Below are 23,106 nucleotides of genomic sequence, written 5' to 3'. Positions count from 1 at the left end.
AGGTCCCCGTGAGCCTCGGAGGTCCTCATTGAAGTCCGGACCGGACAGAAAAGGAAGCAAACAAAAAGCAAACCCCATCAACTCCTCTCCAGAATAATGCTGCCACCTTCACCTTCGGCGACGGTGTCCTTTCTCACCGATGCATATCCTTGCACCGGTGAGGTCCCCGACTCCCTGTCCCTTTCTAACCCACCGGTGTTTTGCGGAGGAAGTTGTCGTTGTCGTCCCTGTGTGACTTATGTGCGCCCCCAACGCGCGCGACACGAATGACTGCGTGCGAGTGCGCTGCGTGCGTTATGCCCTCTGAGTCGGGAAAGTGGAGAGATTTCCCATTTGGGAGGGGGGTCGGGGTGGCGGTGGAAACGGAAGCCGAAGCACTGGGGCGACGAGCAGCCCTGACGTTTGATGCGACGTTAGTTCCGGACAGTCCAGCAATCGGTCCGTAGGTGAAGACGTGTTCGGATGCACCTTTCAGAAGCTTCCTCCGGACGACGAGCACCGGCAACTTGCGAGTGAATCCCAGCGAGTGGTCCCAGCGATCATCAAGTGGCATCTTAAAGTGAGTTCTTGATCCAAAGTGAGCCCAGCGCCCAAAAAGGGGTGTTCGTCCAGCCGCAGAGGCCAGCGACTCGGCAGCTCCAGCTCCGAAAACAATTAGTGACCAGAATCGATCGGACGTTCCGAAAGATGCCGCCTCGCCTTGGCTCAGTAGGGGTGATGGTGAAGTGGTTTGCCCATTTTTCGGCACTCAAACCGCGTCCGGGCGTTTCGGATTCGAATGATTGATTGCTGGCCGGTTTTGGGGTGTCCGCCTGACCGTAGTCTGGCCGGTCTCGGCGAGGTCTCGGGCCTTTCTACCCCGCCGAAGCCCGGTCGAAGGCCTGGTGGCCGCCCCATCGGGCTGGTGGTGAGTTATCTAAGCCCTCGTCCCGGCCACCTGTGCCCACCGGCACACCGAGCGGATGATGATGGCCTCCGTGCCGGAGAAGAGAATGCCTCCCGAGATGCCGCCGTTGCCGCTGGTAGTCCCCGGCGTGTATGTGGAATGTGTGGCATAGATTAGTTTTCGTGTCTTTTTTTCTTCCTCCGAAGCTCCGAGCTCCACAAAGGCACTGTGCTGTCCAATCCTGTGACCCCGACCCGAGTGGGGCTCTAGGTAGTGGGACCTTATGAATATCTGTAGCAAATGGTCGGTTTCGGTACCGTTAGGCGGTAGGATGCTGCTGCTGTCGCTTCTGCTACCTCCTGGTGGCTCACCTTGGGCCAGGGGTCCACTCTGGTGATTGATGCGATTCAGTCACCGGTTTGTATCAACAAAACTACTGCTTTTCGAGCGCGTCTGTGGATCGGTTCAATCGGGGAGCGGAGGGGTCCCAGGAGACTCGAAGGTTGGGCGGGGAGGTGGTATGGTGTGTATCATTGCTTCACATACCCCCCCCGCCGTCGGGGTTGATCGATTATGCGTCGAGCGATCTTTTGGCCTCGCGCCAAACAAAGGCCTCTGTAGCTTCCAATTTCCACATTCGGACCTACGGCTTGGATCTTCTTCGGTTCCGTCGATGCGAATGGAAGGGGGGGTTTCGGGGAACCTGCTTGAGGTCCAGTAACTTGTTGGACCACAAAACCGACCGCGGTCATTGTCAAATGTTAATTCCCTGGTATTCCCTTCCCATTCCCTGCAGGTGACGGCTCACAGCATAGTGAGGGGTACGAGGACGAGTACAACACTTCGGCCGATCTTGACGGTGGCCGGCACCAGCATCACCACAGTGGCCACGGTAACGAGCAGCAGCACCACAGTAACAGCAGCAGCAATAGTAGCAGCAACAGTAGCAACACTAGCAACAGCAGCAAGGACGTCCGCACCGGTAGTAGCACCGGTGGCCGTCGACAGCGAGCCAGTAGTCGGGCGGCGGCGGCGGCTTCGAACGGAACCGGAAGTGCCGACCGGGACGGGGAGGACCAGCACCACCAGCACCACCACCCGGAGGAGGACGGTGACGGGGTGCCGGACGACGAGGACGACGAGGACGTCGAGGGCAACAACACCCGGTGTGTCGTCTGCGATCGCCAGTGTCACGATATCGATCAGTGAGTAGAGCGTAGTGTATGGACTCAATCCTCAACCCGTAATTTATTGTTTCACCCGGGATCCCGGGGTGGTGGCGGCCGGCGTATTTGCCATCCGCAAACAGACCCCTTTCGGGGGTTGTGCTTTTCTCGAGTCGGCGTAAGGTCGAAGCGTGGGCTGTGGCCGGTGGCTAATGATCAGTCTCCGTGCGCCTGCTGCGCCGCGTGTAGGTGAAGATCGATCGAACCCAGAAGCAAATATTTGTCAGTGGGCAAATCAATTTTATTGTCCACCCGCCCGGTGCCTTCCCGTACCAGGCTCTGGCTGGTCCGCCCGGTGCTCCCGATGCCGGTAATTAATCTTCCAACCGACTGTCATTTGATTTCGCTCCGGCGGCCGGGGCCGACTCCGAACCGAAATGTGGTGGCGCTCGGGTCATCAGCGATTTACGGGGAGATTACTGGCCCGGCCCCGGAGCGGGTGGATCGAAACAATAAATATGTGTCCACCTACGGCTTAATTTGTTTTATGTCGGCGCGCGCGCGCACATTGCGAAATGTGGAAAACGCGAAAAATCAGCCGCCTCGGGGAGCCTCGGGCGGCGTCTGGCAAAATCTGCCAGACCTGTCAGATGAAGCTGTCCTGGCGCTTTGGTCCCTCTCTCTCTCTCTTGTGTGGGGCCATTTGATGGACATTATGATAGGCTGGCCGGCGATTGTTGTTATGTGCGCGTGGTGCACAGGTGAAATCACGAGTTCCAGATCGACCTTCTCGGGCCGAGTCCTATCCCGGGGCCGAGTCCCGGTGGAGCTCCATGACCATGAAGCAGGCGAAGAAGTGACGAAACGCGTGTGTGACTTGCGCGAGCCATTGCCTCCAGAACCAGTTGTCAGCGGATCGGCCCTAGGTCCTAGGTTCGTGGAATTTAATTTACGTCGAGTCTACGGCCAGTACTCGGCTCCAGGCGGTCCCCCCCCGCTGACACTAGTAATCTCTCTCTGTGGGACAGGCGAAAGCGAAAGTCATGCGGTAATCAGAATCCAGAAAGAGAGTGCTCGGTGGCCGCATCGAGTGACCTTCCGATGGGTGTCGCCGGCGGTTGATGTGTCGGGCCAGAATTAATTCCTTCATTCGGCCGACGTTTAATCAGTGCCATTAGCTCTAAATGGATTAAATTCAGGCGCCACCAGTGCGGCCGGCCCGTAGGGCCAGGTCATTTGTTGCGGGTCGCAGCGTAATGAAGCCATTGGGCGATCGAAATAACGGGTTCCACTCTCTCCCCCTCTCTCTCTCTCTGTCTCTCTGTCTCTTCCGGTGACAGACCGATCGGCGATGCAACTACCTACTCTGCCTACTGCCACGAGTCCTACTCGGGCCGATGATGTTTATTGCCGGAGAATAGGCTTTTTGGACACGCGTTCATGTAACGAACCAATGTAACCGAGTGGTCGCTGTTGGCGCCAGCAATTCGGGACGGGATGTTTGGCAACCTGTTTGGGTGGAAGCCTTTCTTCGCCGACGGCCCATTTTTCTCACCGTTGTTTTCGATTGTCTTCGAAAACTTCTCCTCATTCAACCTGTCAAAAAGGTGCGATAGCGCACCCATCTGGTTTTCGGACCAGTTCCGGGCCGGGGTAGTGTGGACACGGCCCCCCCCGGCAGGCGACAAATTGAAATCTGTTTGTGAGAAAATTTTTATGTCAACCAGCAACCGGCGACAGGAAAGAGTTCCCGATGTTTACCAGCGGGAAACGCCTCGACGCCGGTGATTTGTGTTCGCATCGTCACATGTGTAGCCGCCGGCTGTCATGTCCGCACGAGGTCCTTCGGCACGGGGCCATAATTTATTTGGTTTGTAACAGATTCACGACACGCAATAATAAGTGACTGATTTGGTGTATGAATAATTGAGGGCCGTGCTGGTGATGGTGCTGACGCGATGGCCGATGATGATGATGATAATGATGGGCACGGGGTTTTTAGCCCGTGTTGTCGGGGGGACACTTTGCGTCATCGGGACACCGATGACAACAATGATGAAACGAGCGGCCACCGGCCCTGATGAATATTGTAGCAGTACTTCGCTGAGATTGCATTTTAATTACTGCTCGCTACGGCGCACCGTGATGCGCGAGGCCACGGCCCGGACTTCTACTGTCCAAATCGGACGTTGTCGAAGTGATTGGCGATGTAATATTCATCCTGTCCTGGGCTGGACTTGATTAATTGAATGTGGACCAACGGACGGTATTAGTGACTCCACTGACGCTCCATTCCAGATCGTTGTTTATGTAGGCCAACAATGAACTCCGATTGTGAAGGAGGTGCCGTAGAAAGCTGAAACCGAGAAGAATGTCTTCATTTGCCGGCACCGGTAGTGCCGATCGCTACGATCGGTGATCGATGGTCCACCGCACGCCTGACGGAAGTGACCAAAATGAATCGACGAAATCAATCAACGCCTACGGGGGAGGGGTGCTCCAGAGTCTGCTGGCGAAGTTTTGTCGATCGGTCATCAGCGCTAGCGGGACGTTGTAATTACGCGCATGTCACTTTCGATCTCGATCAAGATTGGAGATCGGTTGGGGTCAGCCAGGCGCCCGGCAACGTCACGCCGAATCGGTTCTCGGCGGTTCACGGGGGTCGTCCATCGCTAATTACAATCAAGGCCCTCCCTCCTTCCCGGTAACAGGTCGACTCTCGGTTGTTGAACATTATTATTATGATTTTCGAGGATCGTGCCAGCTCCCGCTGTGACTTGGCGTTAGTTCGGCGTGCGGCGTGCGGCGTGCGTCGTGGAGCTGCCACGCGCTAACCACTGGCCCTTTGGCGCTGGCAGGCGACTGTTGCTGCTGCCGTTGTTGTTGTTGTTGTTGTTGTTGATCACCCTTTCGTCAGGTCTTCGGGACGCATCACGCGGCACGCGCGCGCGTGTCGATCGCCTCGGCCCTCTCTTATCTAGGCTACTTTATCTGGAATGGCCCAAGAAGTAGCCCGCAAAGCGCCTTCGCCTTCGCGCGGTTCGTATGCTGCTTCCTGACTTTTTCGGGACCCGCGCGAGGGGATTTCGTGTCGGACGGACGGCCAGAGCGCGTCACTCCTACATCGGAGCGATCTCGAACAACAATCGAACGTTAAATGTCTTCCGTGTGTCCCCGTCGGCCGGGTCGGCCGGGTCGTCATGTAGGACGAAGCGCCTTCGAGACGTTTCGGCTTATGACCCACAAAGCGCCAACCGAGTCAAGCAAAGGCCAAACCGGGGTGCAAACCACCGGATGTGCATTGCAAAGGCCACCCCGAGAGAGCGCCATTGTTTCGCCAAGAAGGAGCGCAGCGCCGATAGATTTCTGGGCAGACCGAATTCGCGAATGGGCGCGTGACACCGCCGTGGTTCGCCCTCACAAACGCGCTCGCCGTCGCGCCAAGGTGGCGTTCACGAAAAATTATTCACGCCTCTAATTGTTCGCGGAGCGCAAACTGCGGCCGCCCCCCTCCTCTTATTATCCGACCCCCGGCCGTGACTTGGGTGGAATCTGCTGCTGCCAAAGGTGGGCCTGTGTCCGACCCGGGCCCGGACTGCGTTGGCAGGACGGCAGGACTAGACGACGCCGGTCCGCGGACACGAGCCACAGCCACGGCGGTCGTGATGAGTTATGTGACATTTTCATTAAACGCGATCTCCGGGCGACGGCGGGCTGAGCTGGCTGGACACGATGCGGTCCGCCGACGTCGCTGGGCTCGCTCCCGACGACAGCCACACGTGTGTAGGTGGAGACGATGAGACGGAGATCGGGGATCTCTGCCGGAGCCACGAAGCGGATCTGTGGAACAACGGTCACGGTACGGCGTTCCTGGCGTCCTAGCTTGCTCTGGGTGGCGTGTGGTTGCGATCGCGATCCGATCATAACTTTTGCGACACACAACAATAGCAACACCGCGTGGTGCGGTGCTGTGCGGTGTACTACATGATCGTTTTCAAATTCGTTCGTTCAGAGGGAAGCAAATTGCGTCTCGTGACACGCGCGCCTTGAGAGCTCGCATCTGGTAGCACATGGGCTGAAAAGTCCCGAGGCTAAGAGTGAAAACGCTTAAAATGGCCCTCAGTTTCAGCGATAATCTCTTCATTCGAGTAAAATTTCTCATTTGGGGGCATTTGTTTTGTGAGGTCTGAAAACAGCAATAGTAGTCACTGAGAGTCAAACTTGGCGAATACGGTGAATGTGAAGGCAATTCAAAGCTCAATTCATATACTTTTCCCATTATTTTAATTGACTTGGGTTAGACGGCAATTCTTGTTGCCCTTGCGGTCCTTTCTTTGCCGTGGTATTTTTCGTTGCGAGATAGTCGATGAATATTACTTGCCAAAATACCTACATATTTCAAGCCGTCGCTTTGCTTGAACGGTATTTTTCCCATCAATAAGTGTAAAGTGTAAAAAAGCAGTGTAAAATTAAAACATAAAATTGTTTTTGATTCATTGTTTTGAAAGTAACAAAAGTAACGTCACTCGTACTTATTAGTAGAATATCATGAAATTTAAACAGTTTGCTTTTGAAGCTAGGGCCACACGAGGCGTAAATCCTTGCGTAAAAGCAAAATATGATGCCAAATCGTTTACGCTTCTGTCAAAAAGTTTATACGTTCGTGAAAGACGTAAAACCAAGCGTAAAGCCGAGCTTAAACACTGTTGGCAAATGCGTTCAATCTCTATTTTTTTCGGGCTAAAAAATATCTAAAAACGTTTAACATTTCGGTATGAACTTTTTTATGTTTTAAGCCTGCCACACGAAGTGTAAACGATTTGACATTATATTTTGCTTTTACGCCTCGTGTGGCCCTAGCTAGAAGGTCAATACTAACTGAAACAAGCGATAAATGCAATAACAGCCAGCTTTATTTATGGATTAGACCCGAGACTTTCAAGCCCATGTGTTAATCGGACGAGCTGCCTGCTAACTGGCGGACTTGGTCCGGAGCGCATAGACGATGCTTTGTGGACTTTGAATCCGAGTTTTTTTGTCCGGTGCTTCTGGTGCAGCCGCCACACTTTTTGGGCTGCCAATCACGTCCACACAGCCGATCGCCGGCATCGTGGCTGGACGGTTTTTGGCACTGGCCTCCCGGTGCACTGCGATCGATGCGATCTCTCCGACGCAAGTGATAGGATCAGCACGGTGTTTTGGAGCCCACCACCGCGCAGATCAATTTCCTGTTCCAGCCTGTGGACTCCTTGGTTCTTGTTCGCTGCCGTGGCTCAGTGGATCCGCAACGAGACGTTCCTAGATCCGGACAAGCGTTGTTTTGCCTGTTGTTTGTCTGCGCCCCCCTTTGGCTCTGTGCTTTCTACCGCGAAGACCGCGCGAAAAGCGAAGCGGATTTTGCGGAGGCGTCTAACACACCGCGGAGTTTTGCGAACGTCAGACAAATTCACCACACCGATCAATCATCCCGAGCCCGGGCGGCGATCGCGCATTGCTCTTGTTCTTCGCTGGCTCCGTGCGGCCGCGACCGCTACGTGCCCGTTTCGAGGATCGCACACGGCTCCTAATCTACGCCCCGATCGGTCCCGATCCAAGACGTTGGTCAGAGTGGTCTATCACTTTCACCTTCCCCCGGGCGGGCGCTGGTAGCGACCATTTTAATTCATTCCTTAGCGCGATATGAGCCGTGTACCTCGACCGATCGGACGGGCGAGATTTATCGGACGCGATCGATCTCCTTTCGCTTTTTATTTACCATCGGTGGAGGCGATGGCTATCGGTGTTAGAATGCGGCGGACAGCCGGACCTGGACACAACCAACAGTCGGGAGAGAAATATGTTGGGGCTTTTGGGGCAGCAGAAATGCATCGAATTGTGTTGGAGTTCCGGACGGAAAAGACTACAAAACTCATCAGACAATGGCCACCCGTGGCCGACCTAATCGCTAACTGTGGTCAAATCAGCGTTTCAATCGAACACCCCAGAGGGCCGTGGGCCATCAGGCGTGCCTTCCGTGCGAAAGGACATTCGATCGTAATCCTTTTTAATGGTGTGAACCGTCGCAGCTGCGGGACTCGATGATTCGTAGCATGCGAGGCGCGCTGACCACCCTTAGTGATGGGCCCTAAAACACACAGCGTGAGACGTCCTTTTATCCACAATGTGACCTCTTCCTGCTCACAAAGTAGTCCACACCCGCGGGTCCTCGTTTAGTGAATAATTAACAAACTTCCGTTGTTGATGGTTGATGATGGTCACCGACCGGTTGGTTCGGAATTGATTTGACGTGCCGCGCTGAGGTGTTTTAGGGGGGCAGGATGATTGGAGATAATTGCACCACCGCCACCGGGCACCTGGAAGGACATTCAATTTGTGGTAGCAGAGTGTGTTTGTGTTCACAACTAATGTTGATGTTATGAAATTTACATACTCCCGTGTCGTGGTGAGTCGCCGGACGGACGAATCCTTTGGCCTGTAGTTGGTTTTGTTTCTGGGTTGAGGTTGGCATTTGATGTCCTCGAAGGTAACCCTGGCGTGGGGTGTTGCACGACGCCTAGCGTGAGTGTTGGACCGCCTTTCCGATCCGCCCGGATGATGACGCTTATTACCGGTGATGAGTACCCGGGCCTCGGAGGCTCGTGGCGTGGATTATTCATGAACTGCGCACCACCACATAATGGTGATTTATGCTGCCGACCGGCACCGGCATTATTCTGCCCACCCACACGGGCCGGCCCCGCTGGTTGATTGACGATAGATTTCCTCCCTTTCAACCGAAGGTGGGAATTTCGATTGAATATTCATAATCACACCTCACGCAGAATTGGAGGGGCGGCTCAAAGGCCCTTTCGTTTCGATTTCATAATGCTCGCCCACGGATTGCCGATCTTCCGCTCATCTTCTACATCGTTTTCTCTCTCTCTTTCTGTTTTTCTCGCAGGCTCGACAACCATCTGGTGATCTCGCACCACTACACGAAGGACGCGTACCGGTGCGATCTGTGCCCGCGGGCCTACAGCTACCGGCCATCGTTGCTGCGCCACCGGGCGATCGTTCACGGCGAGCTGCGGCGCTTTCACTGCGAAAACTGTCCCAAGGTAGGCAACTCACATTTTCCCGATTTCGGTTTTTCTTTTCTGTTTTGCTTCAATCCGCTCCGCCCGACCGTGTTTGATCGCGCATGAAGGTAACTGAAGGTGACGCTCGAGAACGACTCAGGGTGTTTTTGCATAATGTCCTGGCGTCCCCAATCTTTATCTGCCCTTCTCCGTAGCATGTCGCAATAGAAGCAATAGCCGAAAATGTGAACATTATTTTTCCTTATAGCACGAGGAAAGCGATCCGCGCACAGCCACACCCAACTCCACACCGAGCGAACTATTCAGTTACCTTCTGCAAGCTCACGATCACGGGGTAAGCAATACTGACCAACCAACCAAACAACAACCACCCTAAAACCCCGATGTTTCAATGATTTTGTCATCGATCGACCTGGTCGATCGGTGCAACGATCCTGGGCCCGTGGGGCCGTGATGAAGTTGCCCCAAATAGGGGCGGTGAAATTGGAATGTGCGCGCAATCGAAGTTGCAGAACTCGGGCACGGGCGCTCGAGATCATCGCGGGATCGCGAGGCTCCCTCTGCGCGCCGGTGGATGGCTCCGGGGCAAGGCGCGTCTTCCCCGCAAGCAAACAAAACCTTTGGCCCCGCCCGGGGCCGGGGCCGAATCGAAATCGACGGGGCCGGTGGATGAGTTTGAAGTGAAACGATTATTAACGGCACGGCTTCGAGGGCTCCGTGAAGATCGATCGATCGGGGAACGGAGGCGCGGGTCTCGTTACGCCCCTCTCCGCCCCACCCTCCCCGGAAAGCCATCGCCGAGAAGGCGACGAGATTTCGTGGTGCGCCCGCGCCACTGTCACGGCTTCCCGTTCGGGGCTGTGTTTCGATACAGTTGACGAAGATGAGGTAATCAATCATCGAAGCGCGCTCGCATTTCGAAAACTCGACCAGGCATCATCGGAGAGCATAAGACATGGGGCGGTGGGGAACGCTGAATGGAGTGCGACGATGGAGCCCGATAGATAAGCGCTCGTGACCCGGGGCTCCGAGGGTGGAATAGGTTTATTTGGACTAGCTGTTTGGACGGTCCTGCTTTGGAACGATTTGACAGTTGCGCGGCGGCGTGTAGGACGCTGCGGATTATGCAACCGGTTCGACTTATTAGCCAAATAACCTGCGGGGAAGATCGCTTGCGAGTGGTGGTGAAGGGGTGGTGGGAAAGTTTGGACCCACTTGCCGCGCCACGCCCAACCCCAGAAGGCAACGATCTGCTTTTTCGGTTCAGTTCCTTTCCCGGGTGGAGTTCCCCTGGGAGCTTTCATTAATTATAATTAATGATGGCTAGGCTTCCCGCTCGGGGGTCCGATCTTCTTCGGGGTGGAAGGGGTGCGGGACGCGGACCAAAAACAACAACAACGAGTGCGCTCGACCGCCCGCGAATCGGTAGCAGAACGGGTGAGTCTGCGAGGGTTTTGAAGCCCACTGAAGATGGTGATAAGCGCAGGGAAAAATAGTTAACAAGATCAAGAGTGAGCAACAATTTATTATGTTTAGGTCGAGTTCGAGTTTTTTTTCGGTAATCGACCGGGGAGCGGGTCCCTTTCCTCAGCCCCAGTATCCTACAAGGTTTCCGGGGCCCAAAACTGGAGCCGTGTAATATTCGTCCGGTTCATTAATATACTCTCGGCCACTGATCGGCCCCTGAAGGTACCTCAAACTGGCTGGGTTGGGCTGACCACCTACTGCTAGGGTGGACTGAGCATCTAGCAATAGCTGCCGGGGTGAATCATGATTCGGCATAAAATTACAATTCTAATCCCCAGCGGTGTCTCCGATCGCCGAAACCACGCCGAGTAGGCCCCCCCCACCACCCAAAACCCGTGGCAAACAATGGCGCAGTGTCCAGCCAGTTTTTGCAACAAAGACCCCGGGCCGTCTTCTACGCCCCGATCCGTTTTCCAATATGGCGTGGCGTGATCATGCTTTCATTAAGGGAAAAGCCCCCTGGTTTCCTGCGGAGGGCCTCGTTAGCGATGGCAGCTGCAACCGATTCTCCAGAAATGATACCGCCCGAAGGGTCATCACCATGTACGGGAGTTCTGTGTGTTCGCCGGGATAATCGGGCCAAGGCACGCCGAGAACTCCCGACGGCCCCCGGCAGGGCCCTAACCAGAAATGTATGCAAAACTGTTGCGGAAACCGACTGGGACCCCCGATTGCGGCCTGGCAGGCGGAAATTGTTTTCCACCCCTTTTTTCCGTGTTTGGTCGGCCGCCCGGAGTAGGAAGTGCCACTGCCGCGAACTTAATAAGGAAGCGAATCAGCGGCCGCGACGCCACCGCAAGTCCGGCAAGTTTTTCCAACTAATCGGCCCGCGCCGAAGCCCGGGATTAGAGTGTTACCGAAGAAACAAAAACAAGGCGAGAGACCTCCAAGAGACACGGCGAGTAAAACCGCGCGCAGGCAAACAAAAGCCGCGGCTCACATTTTAGTAATCCACCGAGCCGAGGTCCGCCGAAGTTGCGTAACGTCACGGTTTGACACACACGCCAGTGGGCAAATCACAGCCTACGGTCTGACCACGGAGTATCGAGAACCTATCGGCTGATTAAGATATAGGCCTGCGGTTGGCCCTCAGCCAGGGATGCCTCCCCCGAGGGCCGACATCGACAGGCAAGCGTAGCACGCGAAAGTGACAGCTGGAAAAAAGGGCCGTTGTCTGTGGGCTGGTTTTTTTTTTCGGGGGTCTCTTGTTGGTAGCGATTTCACAACGCCGCCGACTGACGGGGACTGACGTGGACACTGACGCTGGACTGGCACACTGTGGGGGCTCCCAAGAGCGTCAGCCCGTGATCCGATCGGTAGCCACCGGCCGAGCCACCGCTCGAAACAAAAACCCCGGAGTCCTCGGCGGCTTCCTCGTGGCCTGTAATCCCGCACGAGCGACAACCGCAACGCACGCGTGCACCCCTCCCACCCCCACCCGCGGCGGGGGCACCAGCCACTGGTCACTAAATAGACATTTTCAATCTAATCATTTTGATTTATTTCCATCAAAGCCCGGGCCCGCGTGCGGTGTAGCCGGGACCCGAATGGACATGTCAAAATCGGGCAGCCCGCGGTGCGGTCAGTGCTGGTGTGAGATCAAAATCCACCCCCTAAACACTTGGTTCCCCAACTACGTGCGCCTCCTGGTCCAGGGCCCCCCCGTCTGCTGGTCAACTGCCAAAGCTGACAGCTGATTTTGCTAATCACATTCTTCGCGCGGTCGATTTGAAAGCCAACCGTGGTCCGACCGACCCAGCCGTTAAGTAAGAGAGGCTTCTGGGGGTCTCGGCAGAAAAAATAGAGTGAGCCTCTACGAAAGAGAGAGTGAGAGAAGGATCCTTCCTTCACCGGGCACTCTCTGGCGGCCCTCGGGAGTTCAGCGGGATCGCGATCGTACGCACCGCACGGGTTGTCTCGCGGGGGTCAACTGAATGGTGCCCAAGTTTTGCTGAGGCTCAGTAACCCGCTCCAATCCTTCCGGAAAAAAGGGGTCAGGGGTCTGGTGCAGCGTCAGCCTCGTACGTAGTGTGTTTTAAAAGTTCTGCTAATTTTGTATTTGTCCGGGCTACGTATATTCGATTCTCGATTGGGATGTTATATTGCTACTCACTATGGTGACAAATTCGGTATTTTTGACTTGGACGTGATTTGGCTCATCGTTGATTTTTGTCTACTCCATATTTAAATAACAGGAAAAAGTAATCGAAGGCCAACGGTTCTCTCTTTTGGTAACAACTCATGATGAACCATGACCCTGCTGTTCACATTTTTGGGACCAAACTTGGCTCTTCGTCGTTCACATCTTCTCGTCCCTCTGAGAACATTATGAACCACCGATAGATGCTGCTTTGGGTCATTATAGCATTCCCGTAAGCCACTGGTAACATTTCGAATGCCTCCGCGCTCTTAATTTCGTTTAAAAAAAACAAATGATGCAGATTCTTTCAACAATTTACTGATCACTCAAATTTGCCGAGCTCACCATAGTGAGTAGCAATATAACATCCTTATCGAGAATCGAATATACCTAACCCGTGTAAATACAAAATTGTGCGAACTTTTTGAACACACCACGTAGATTCGAAAGAACCTCCGGCGAGGCGATTTCACTTTCGAACCTTTCGAACCGTGGCACGCTGGCATCAGTGACATCATCATGATGCTGCGATGCGGCGGACGCGATCGCCAATTCGATTTCAAAGCTCACCAAAGGAGGCCTTGCCGCGCCCCGATCAGACGATCACTATCATTCGTACGTCGTCGGCGTAGAACTCCGCCCTGCCCAAGGGACCGTTCATTCATACCAGTCGACCGTTCAGCTGGTCCCATGGAGCTGGCGGGATCTGGGTCCTGCTGATCGCCAGAGATAGGGGCAGTACTTGTGGGGCGTACCGCAAAGTGAGAGCGCGCGCGCCAAGATCCCAATCGGCAACGGCCATCGTCACGAACTGTCAATCTTGATTAGGCTACGAAGGGCCAGCCACGGGTCGTTGGAGGTGGATGGCAAAGAGAGCAAGTGCTTGCTGGGGAGACCACCTCCTGGACACCTCACTTCTGTCGGTGACAACTTCTGTTTGTTGACGTTTGTGTCCTAGCAAAAGTTCCAATATGTCCTAAATCCCCAAGTCTGATTGTTTGCTCTTTCCGTCTTCCCGTCTTTGCGGCAGGTATTCACCGATCCGTCGAACCTTCAGCGCCACATCCGGACGCACCACGTCGGCGCTAGGAGCCACGCGTGCCCGGAGTGCGGCAAAACGTTCGCCACCTCGTCCGGACTCAAGCAGCACACACATATCCACTCGTCGGTGAAGCCGTTCCAGTGCGAGGTCTGCTTCAAGTCGTACACGCAGTTCTCGAACCTGTGCCGCCACAAGCGCATGCATGCCGACTGCCGGATGCAGATAAAGTGCGACAAGTGCGGTGACAGCTTCAGCACGGTGACGTCACTGTCGAAGCACAAGCGCTTCTGCGACTCGACGGCCGTCACGCGGGCCGCCATCCACCACCAGCAGCAGCAGCATCACCACCATCAGCAGCAGCACTCGCCGCTCCACCACCACCACCACCCGCACCAGCACCCGCACCACCACCAGAGTCCGCATCATCACCCGCAGCACCACCACCGACTTCCGGGGGCACCTGGCCAACAGCAGCAGCAGCAACCTCCGGCACCTTCCGGAGCCACGGCTCTGCCGACGTTACCGCCCAGCATGGCGACGCCACCGAACCCGTTCCTGATGTTCCCCGGCTCACCCTTCTTCGCGCCCGGCTTTCGGCCTCACCCGGGCATCCCGGGCATGCCGTTCCCGCCCAATCCGGGCCAGGCCGTTCCGCCGTTCCCGCTGTCATTCTTCTCGAAGCTACCGCCACTCGCCTCGATGATGACGCTCGAGGCGGACCGCAAAACCCCGTCGCCGCCGCCCCACCGCCACCTGGCAGGGCTGGCGGGTGACGGGGCGTACGGAGGCCAGCAGTCGATGAAGATCTCGCCGCCGATGGGAGAGGAAGCCTCGAGCCACCTGCGTCCATCGCCGGCCAGGCCGATTCCGGTCAACTTCAACTCACACTCCTCGGCGGCGGCCGTGGCGCTCCTCTCAGGTGGTGGTGGCTCCCCTCCGGGATCGGGGCTGTCCCTGACTCCGAGGGACCACTCCGTCGCTACCACCAACAACAACAATCACCTCAAGGAGAACAACAACCAGGTCAGCGGGCAGCAACCCAGCAGCAGAGGAAGTTCCGTCGGGCGATCTGAGGATACTGAGGGGCAGGCGGCGCAGGTAGGGAAGCACTTCCTGCAGGAGGAGGATCTCGGGGAGCCGAAGCCTTCGGTGAAGTCTCCTGCGCTGTCACTGATCGACGAGAAGCCCGCCACTCGGCGAAGAAGTCGAGGAGTTGACGACGGGCTGGATGAGGCGTCGGATGGGTCCTTGAATGAACGGAAGAAGGTAGGTAACAGGGGAGGTAAAAGCATGTCCCCATTCTAACACCTTCGTCCTTATTTTGTAGATCAAGAAGGAAGAGGAAGTTGATGAGGAAGAAGGCACCGGAGGAGAGCAACCGCTCGATCTGAGTCTGTCGAAGAAGAGCTCCCCGCCGCTTCCGGTGGACGAGGAGGAAGAGGAAGTGGATGAGGAAGGGGACCGGATCGTGAACCGCAGTCCGACACCGATCGAGGTGACAAGCCCCACGAGCCTGACCCCGACCCCGTCCGTTCCGACACCCGGCTCTTCATCGGAGGAGTTGCTCGGGGCTCGGGGAACTAGAAACGAGGGCGGCCACAGAGGGAAAGCCAGTGCCGCTTCGCCCCGGGCGGATGCGTTCGCATTGCCCAGCCCTTCTCCGTCACTGTCGCCACGTCCTTCACCGTCGCCCTCGTCACCGCAGCATTCGCATGGCCAGCATCTGCCACACCAGCATCAACATCAGCATCACCAACAGCATCATCACCAGCAACCGATCTCGTACCCACGGCCCATCTATCCGCTACTGCTGGAGGCGATGTACCGACCGGGCGGGGGCTTGGGAGCCCCGTTCCAGCGGCCGTTTAATCTGCTCGATTCGCTCGAGTCCAACATCGACCTGCTGAAGCGGAGTCGCCAGTATCTGCCGGCGTCGAAGGCGTTCCATCAGGCGATGGCCATGGCAGGTCCTGGCCATGGAGGTCCCGGCTTACCACCGGCCGGATTCGGCGGAGTGCCGGGTGGAGTGCCGGGACCGGGGCCCGGTCCTGCCACCGGGCTCGTCGGCAAGGTCAAGGACCGGTACTCGTGCAAGTACTGCGGGAAGATCTTCCCGCGGTCGGCGAACCTGACGCGCCATCTGAGGACCCACACGGGCGAGCAGCCGTACAAGTGTCGGTACTGTGAGCGCTCGTTCAGCATCTCGTCCAATCTGCAGCGCCACGTCCGGAACATCCACAACAAGGAGCGCCCGTTCAAGTGTCACCTGTGTGAACGGTGCTTTGGTCAGCAGACGAACCTGGACCGGCACCTGAAGAAGCATGACGCGGATGCGACCGGTCTGGGGGTCGGGTTGGGTGACTCGCCATCGTCGAACGAGGCCGAGCGGGGTGACGATGTATTCTTCGACGAGATCCGCTCGTTTATGGGCAAGGTGACATACTCGGGCCCAACGGCACTGCTGGCGGTGGCGGCGGCGGCCGGCGCGAACGGATTGACCGGTACGGCAGGCGCCGTTAGTGCCGGACGAGGTATCGGTGCGGTGGAGGAGGATGCCGATGAGGGCCGGCGGCATGACTCGTACTCGACGCCGATTGACGTGACGCGCCTAGATTCGGGTGAGCTGGATGAGGACGAGGAGGACGACGACGATGCGGCCAGCTGTGACCGGGAGAGCGACCTCATCAACATCGAGTCGGACAAGGAAACGACCACCAACCACCAGGATGCGATCGAAGTGTCCACCTAAAAGCTGGTGGTGTGCGTGTAAATAGAGTCGAGGTGAATCCTCAGTAATAGACGGAAAAGGGAACGGAAAGCAGAAACCAAAAAAAAAAGAAAATCCATTCCAAAAGTTTGCACTAGACATAAACCCAAACCTTTTCCCAAAACCAAATAATCAAACGCGTGCGGCGTCCAACTGGTCCAGTTGGTCCAGTTGGTGACGTCATAGCTCTTAGGATAAGCGACCCGGACAGTATGCAATTCTACGTTTCCAGCGTTAGTATGCTGAGTCCTTAGCGTCGCTAGAACTTTAGTTGGATGGCGAGCGGGCCGGAATCTGACTAGATAACTTATTAACCACTTACGTTTCGAGCTTATGTTTTGAGAGAATAACTGAAGAAACTGTGAATAGAGCTGTCGCTTTGTGAAGCGTCGAGCCTGGTGTAGAAAATTAGTATCCTTTATCCATTTTATTTTTTTTGCTTTGGTTAACGTTAACGATCGTCGAGATCAACCGAGAAAGACACGTTCCCGGTGTAATAATAAAGTCACACACTCATCGCATCGAATCTTCGTGTCGGTATCCGGCACACATTTGGGACCGTCAAACTTTCATTTTTATACGGTTAAGCAAAGTCCAACAAAGCTCGGTGTACGGTGCACGACGCACCCCGTACGAGAGCGGCCTACTACTAGCGAAATGTCACAAGCAATGGACAAGAATCATGATCAAACAGCTGGGCACAGGACACAGGGGGAGCACCTAGCCTAGCGCGTAAGAGATAAACCAAATTGTTAGTTAGTGTTTAAAAAATAGCCACACAATATAAATAAATCATAGTCCCATTTTGGCCGAGTTTAGCGATCAGCGCTTGATTAGAGAAATTCATTCACCAAGCACTGCAAACTGCATTTGCCTGCGAGGTCCCGGGTCTCCGAAGATCCCTTTCCGTTCGATAGTATGACCATTCTCTTTCGAATGGCCGAAATCCTAGATATGCGTTTTCAATTAAAAACAAAAATGCAGTTTAAAATTACAACACTTAACTTTTCATTCCACCTTGATCAGCAGCAGATGATCAGCGATGCATCACTGGAACACTGAGAAGAAGAAGCTTTAGCGCACGCATCGCGGTAGGAAAGCAATAACAAATAGACACTCGGACGAGTCGATGCAGAATCATCCTTCTACTTAAACTACTACTACTTACCTACTTTACCTTAAACCACGTTAGTCGAGTCAGCGGAAGCGATTGATGCTCTGGCCGCAGGTGAGGGTTTCTGTACAACGAAAGCATTGTAGGCACGAACTCGAACGTGAGACTCACGGGACGGGAGTTCACACCGCAGGGCAGCGATAGGGCTCGATCGGGAGAACTGCAACCAATCAAATGTACGATAAACGTAGGGCGCGATTCGATGATGTAATAGATGACCACAGCTCTATCTACTGTATCTGAATAAAAACTGAAACTCACGTTACATATGCAAAAATTGAAACGTTACTCGGTGGCGACAGCGGACAGCGTTACGGCAGGGGGTACGGCACCGCAAATCGGGTACCTTTTAATCCGACGCCGAAAGTAAATCGACTTCTTCTGTACGCGTTTTATGACAATCTCGTTATGGAAATGGTTTACGATGAAACTGAAAGCTACCTGAAATCGGGCGACTCGCGTTGCGGTGCTCTTTTCGAGGTGCGACACGTCCCGAGCGCGGTGGGCTGATATCGAATTACTCCTGCGAAAGTAATTGCACCTGATCGTCGCACGGTGGCCAGCCGACGACGGCTTTATCGGTTTGAAGTCCGAATGCGTTACATTAACGTTAGCGGCGCCGGCTGACAGGGAGCGGATGACCGGCAGGGCCCATTCTGTCACCTTCCATCAAATAAATCCCCATCAGGCCAGGGGGGCCCTTAAGTTGTACAATTGTTATATTGTTACCTATAGGCGCAAGAAAGTATCCTTTCGATCGGTGGGCTCGCCACAACAAAGTGCCGCATCGTCATCGTTCGGTCCGGCGCATCCGACGGTGGCATGGCTTCCCACAGCACAGGCCCAGGTTCAGATTCGGCGGCTGAACTGCAATAATTAAATTACTGCACCGTGCCATTATCATTCCACGTTCGCACCAAACAAACGACTTCGACACCGGCGAAAGCGACGAACCCGGCGGCGGCGTCGGTGGCTGGACCGAAAGTGTCTCGCGCACCGGTCAATTGCCGGTCTCACCGTCGCCGAGGTAAAAAGGTAATGAACATGATCTTAAAACAAACCGAACCACGGCGGCGACCCCGGGGGGAACGCATTCCGGGAGCTGTGGAAATGTGGAACAATTAAGGGAAAGTATCCTCCGGTCATTCGTTGGCGGCCCCGGACGGTAAGTTGCTCCGAAAACAGAACTGGCGCGCAAGGAAGATTGCATGAATAATCGAGCAGCAGCTTTCGTGGCGTGGTGTAATGGCGTTTATTTTATTTAGCTTTGCCACAACCGTATCGCGCCGGAACGCGCCGGATCGCGTTGCCGGCCGTTGATGCATTTACCGAGCCGGCGCGATCCGGCCATTGATGACACCATAAAGTAGCGAAGTTCATGGATAGGATCATCGTTGGTCCCAGCCGATCGGCCCAGGCGGTCAAAACCGATCGCTACCGGAATCGAAGCACCCGCTCGGGTCGGGCCAGATTAAGGGAATAAAGAAAGGATTTTCAATCAGGGGCACCGGTGGCCGGCCGAAACGAGATGCTCGGCCACCCGTCAATCAACGTATGATCGCTTCGGTACCGTTTCGTAACCGTCGAGTGAACGTTCAGCCGCCGCCAGATCATCTGGATCGGGTTTGCGGATCCGGATTCACCGATCCGGTGCGATCATACGGCGCGATAATTTTGCTGTGCGGTTACTGTAAAAAAAATGCGTTCCTGGTTCCTGGTTTCGAGAAGTGGTCATGTCGCCGCTGCTCTCAAACTCCGCGAGCTAATTGTGTTTGCCACTTCATTCAAAAAAGAAAACATCAAGACACGAGAAAAACGTTTGCCACCGTGAAGGGTACGCCGGGCCGTGCCGCGGTGTCGTGAACTGCCTCGGGAACAGGGCAAACTAAAGACACGAGTGCCGACTACACCGGGCTTTATTTTCGGACCGTAACCAGAGTGAAAACGAAGCAGTTGGGTTACCGTTTCGTGGGTTAACTGTTTGTTTGTTTTCCGGAGATGTTTTCGGATCGCTTTTCGATCGCTTATTGAAACGGTACGGCTCGGAGGCCTAGCGGTGGCGGTTCGTTAAGTGCCTCTTAAAACACGGTTAAGCTCCGCGGTGCCACGAGGCATCGCTTCAGCACGACGTCATTTTGGTTACCATAATTTTCCAAAAGATGTTAAAAATTAATTTATTTTCCTTGTCTCGTTATCGTGGCTCTTGGTTCGCCAGAAGGGCTAATTCGCACTGGAGCGACCCGGACATTTAGATGTCCGGCCTCTCTAACGTCCCGAATTCAGCTACCGGACGATCGTTTTTGGCTAATAGTCTCGAACAAAGTTGCAATTTTTGCGCCCTCGCGCGATCGCGGTACCGGGTTCGACAGGAAACGAGCACCAGACCGGTGGTTACGGCCGTGTTTGGGGTTTCAATTCCACCGTGATGGATCTGTTCCGGATGCGCGCTATCGGGCGCTCGCTATCTGCGCCTTTTTCTATGATTTATGATTTCATTACGCCGCCTTTCGCGGGCGCGCCCGATGCGTGGTGCCGATATCGCGACAGATTTGATTGCCGTTTTTTCGTATTTGGCAGCGGACGCGACTTGTCCCGAAGCGCTTGGAGCTTGAACTTTTTGTGGCCAATCGTTTTCGCATCATCTCGCCGGCATCGTGGGCGGTCCTGAGCGTCCACAACGGGCTGGTGCTTGTCACCGTGCCATTTGCCACGAGAAAGAGTGTGCTTGTGAGTTACTTTGCCTACCGCAGGCAGCTTACGTTAGGTGCGATTCGCTCGCTGGCTGACGTCTTTTTATGTTGTTTAGTGGAGTTGCTTTTGGACATTCATTTTCGGGCGTTAGGTTTAATGTTGAGCTTCTGGAATCTTTGGAGGATCGTTCCGGAGGCTGCTAATGCGTCGGTCGACCGGTGATCCATCACTTCTTCGCACCCGAGCAGCCAAAGACCATTCGAATGTGCGATCCGATTAGCGAGAAGTCGGCTTAAGCCGCAATGTAATTTCACAGCATCCGTGTTCGATTGCATTACAAACTTTCAAAACCTTTTTGGAGCAAAAAAAGAATGGCGAATGGAAATTTCTTTCCTTTATTGTGCTTCGGCACGAACACACGATCGCCCTTCTCTCGGCGATGCGTTCCCCATTTCAGTGATGAGAGTTTTCTCCGCTATTTTAATGTTTACTTCTCCCGTTCGGGCGCTGTGAATCGCAACGGGGCCCTACACGGTGAGGCCATCCAGATAATGTTGCCACAATAAAACATCGTTCCGGGCGAGTGCGCGTGTCTTCGGCCCCGTTTCGGACCCGAAACCGCATCGCATCGTCGATCGTCTTCCTTCGTCATCGGGCGCTGTGTTTTTGGTTTTCTTTCGGGCCCATGTGTAAATGACCCAGCCCGGAAGGGTCCGGTCCGTGGCGTCGGAGCGTCTTTTGAAGGAGAAGAAGTGTCATGTTAAACACATTTTCTTACCGCAGCCACTCTCACGGGCGCGGGCTAGCGAATGACGCCAGCTAGAAGCCTTGCGGCGGCCGGCACAGTTTCGGTGTTGTTTCGGCGTACCCTCTTTCTTCAACCACTGCCTCGTCCGAGGCCTCGGCCCTAAGGGCCCTAAGTATAGGTTTATGGGGTTTGCTTTTAACACGCCAGGCCAGGATAAAATTAAGTTATTTTGTGACCAGCCGAACGGTGCAGCAATGTCTGAGCCTTTCCACGCGGCGACAACTGCCCAACGTGGCCGAGATCTCGGCTCGGGGTGGTTGTGAATGCGGGTTTCAATGGCACAACGCAAATATTGGTGACTCCCTTTTCGCTCCAGTCTGCAGTAATGACGATAATTGATTATTGGTGCATTTATTTTCCAATTTGCAGCCCTGCGGCGTCCCCGAACGGGCCGGCAATCATATGTTCGAATGGCGTGCAGGATGTGCTCACAGGGGACACTCGGATAGAACCGCGACGACCGGTGGTGGTGGGATTAAATGTGAAGAAAGACCTTTGCTTCCCGAAATCCAAGATTCGTCGCATCTCTGCGGTGGAAGATTTTTGAGAAATTAATTTAGTCACGCCACGCTGTCGAAATTACTCACAAAGCGAACCGGGCGCTTCGGTCCCATCCAATCAGCGCATGTTTTGACAGCCATCTTTTAGCACAAAGCGTCTGCCGGGCGAATGTAAACATTCGCCACCGCCGGACCATTAATTTGAGTAATTACAGCACGTCACGGGCGCATAATTTTTACGCTCGCCCGTAGACGCTGACCGTGGTGTGTTACATCCGCACGGGGGGACCGCACCAAACCGCGGACAGGACAAACAGGCGCTCCACATATTTTCGTAATCATGCCGATGGCGCGTTTCGACGCCCCTCCGGTAGCTCCGGTTTCGCGGTTTGCGTAACTAATCAGTGGGAGAAAGCGCACGATCGATCGGGCGAAATTCTTTTGGGGGCCCCTTTTTTTGCGTTTGTTAAGCAGAAAAAGGCACCGAAGACGCGCACCGCCCTCAGATCCTTGATGGTGCGGCGAAAACCGATGGCCCATCATTACGGCAGGCGCTGGGCCACGTCGTTCGGGTCGATTCGCAAACCAAACATAAGCATTTTCTTGTTTTTCGCTCCGCCCAGGCGTCCCTTGGGACTGCCCTTTGACAGGGCCAGGAACGTCGGGGCGTGCTTGTGTGCATGTGTCCATTAATTTCGGCCACGGCCACGCACGAAGTGTGAGCGTGCGCACGCCCGATGCGCCACGGTCGCGTTTAATAAAGCCATTATCTCGCGCCCGAATGTGCATCTTAATGCATTTTAAATGACGCATCACGCATCCGAATTTGCGATGGGCCCGGGGACGGGCGCCGCCAAAAGGTCACCCGGCACAAAGGGTGGGGGGCGAAAAAGTGGGCCAACAATTCGCGCCCCATCGGTATTTATGTTGTGTGATTCGGCCGGCCGTTCGGTCTCGATTTCCGACGTCCGGCCACCGCCGGGACGGATGGATGCCGCGGGTGCAATTAGGCTTCGCCCGGTATTGATTCACCTTTCGCGTTTAGCCCGCTGCCGATGGTGTCCGGCCGGGTCAATTGGGGACCCCTTAGCCTTTTGCGGGGCGTCGCAATCATTACCCGTGTGCCGGTATTTTGCACCGCACCAATCGAATCCTGGGAATTCCATTTTAATTACTCGAATCGTCGATTGCACCGCCGAAGGCGATCGAACGAAAAGGCAACGCAACGAAAACAAACGATCGGTTATGAAAGCTGCGGGTTGCAAACGATTGCCAAACCCATCACCAAACATCGGGCCGGCTTTATCGGCAACCAGTGCGCCCGTC

General features: G+C 54.9%; 1 protein-coding gene across 1 annotated transcript in view; it reads left to right on the top strand.

The window, feature by feature from the left end:
- LOC131210351 (transcription factor hamlet) overlaps positions 1-16,589 on the top strand; it is an 87,043-nt gene extending 70,454 nt beyond the window's left edge. The window contains exons 6-11 of the mRNA XM_058203583.1: positions 1,683-1,858; positions 1,967-2,091; positions 8,993-9,149; positions 9,379-9,465; positions 13,829-15,110; positions 15,187-16,589. Of these exons, the coding sequence (XP_058059566.1) occupies positions 1,683-1,858; positions 1,967-2,091; positions 8,993-9,149; positions 9,379-9,465; positions 13,829-15,110; positions 15,187-16,589 (3,230 nt within the window). The remainder of the gene's footprint in view (positions 1-1,682; positions 1,859-1,966; positions 2,092-8,992; positions 9,150-9,378; positions 9,466-13,828; positions 15,111-15,186) is intronic.
- Positions 16,590-23,106: the final 6,517 nt, after the last annotated feature.

This window comes from Anopheles bellator, chromosome 2 (assembly GCF_943735745.2).
Source record: "Anopheles bellator chromosome 2, idAnoBellAS_SP24_06.2, whole genome shotgun sequence".
NCBI classification, from domain to species: domain Eukaryota; kingdom Metazoa; phylum Arthropoda; class Insecta; order Diptera; family Culicidae; genus Anopheles; species Anopheles bellator.
This window is presented reverse-complemented; position numbering and strand designations above follow the sequence as displayed.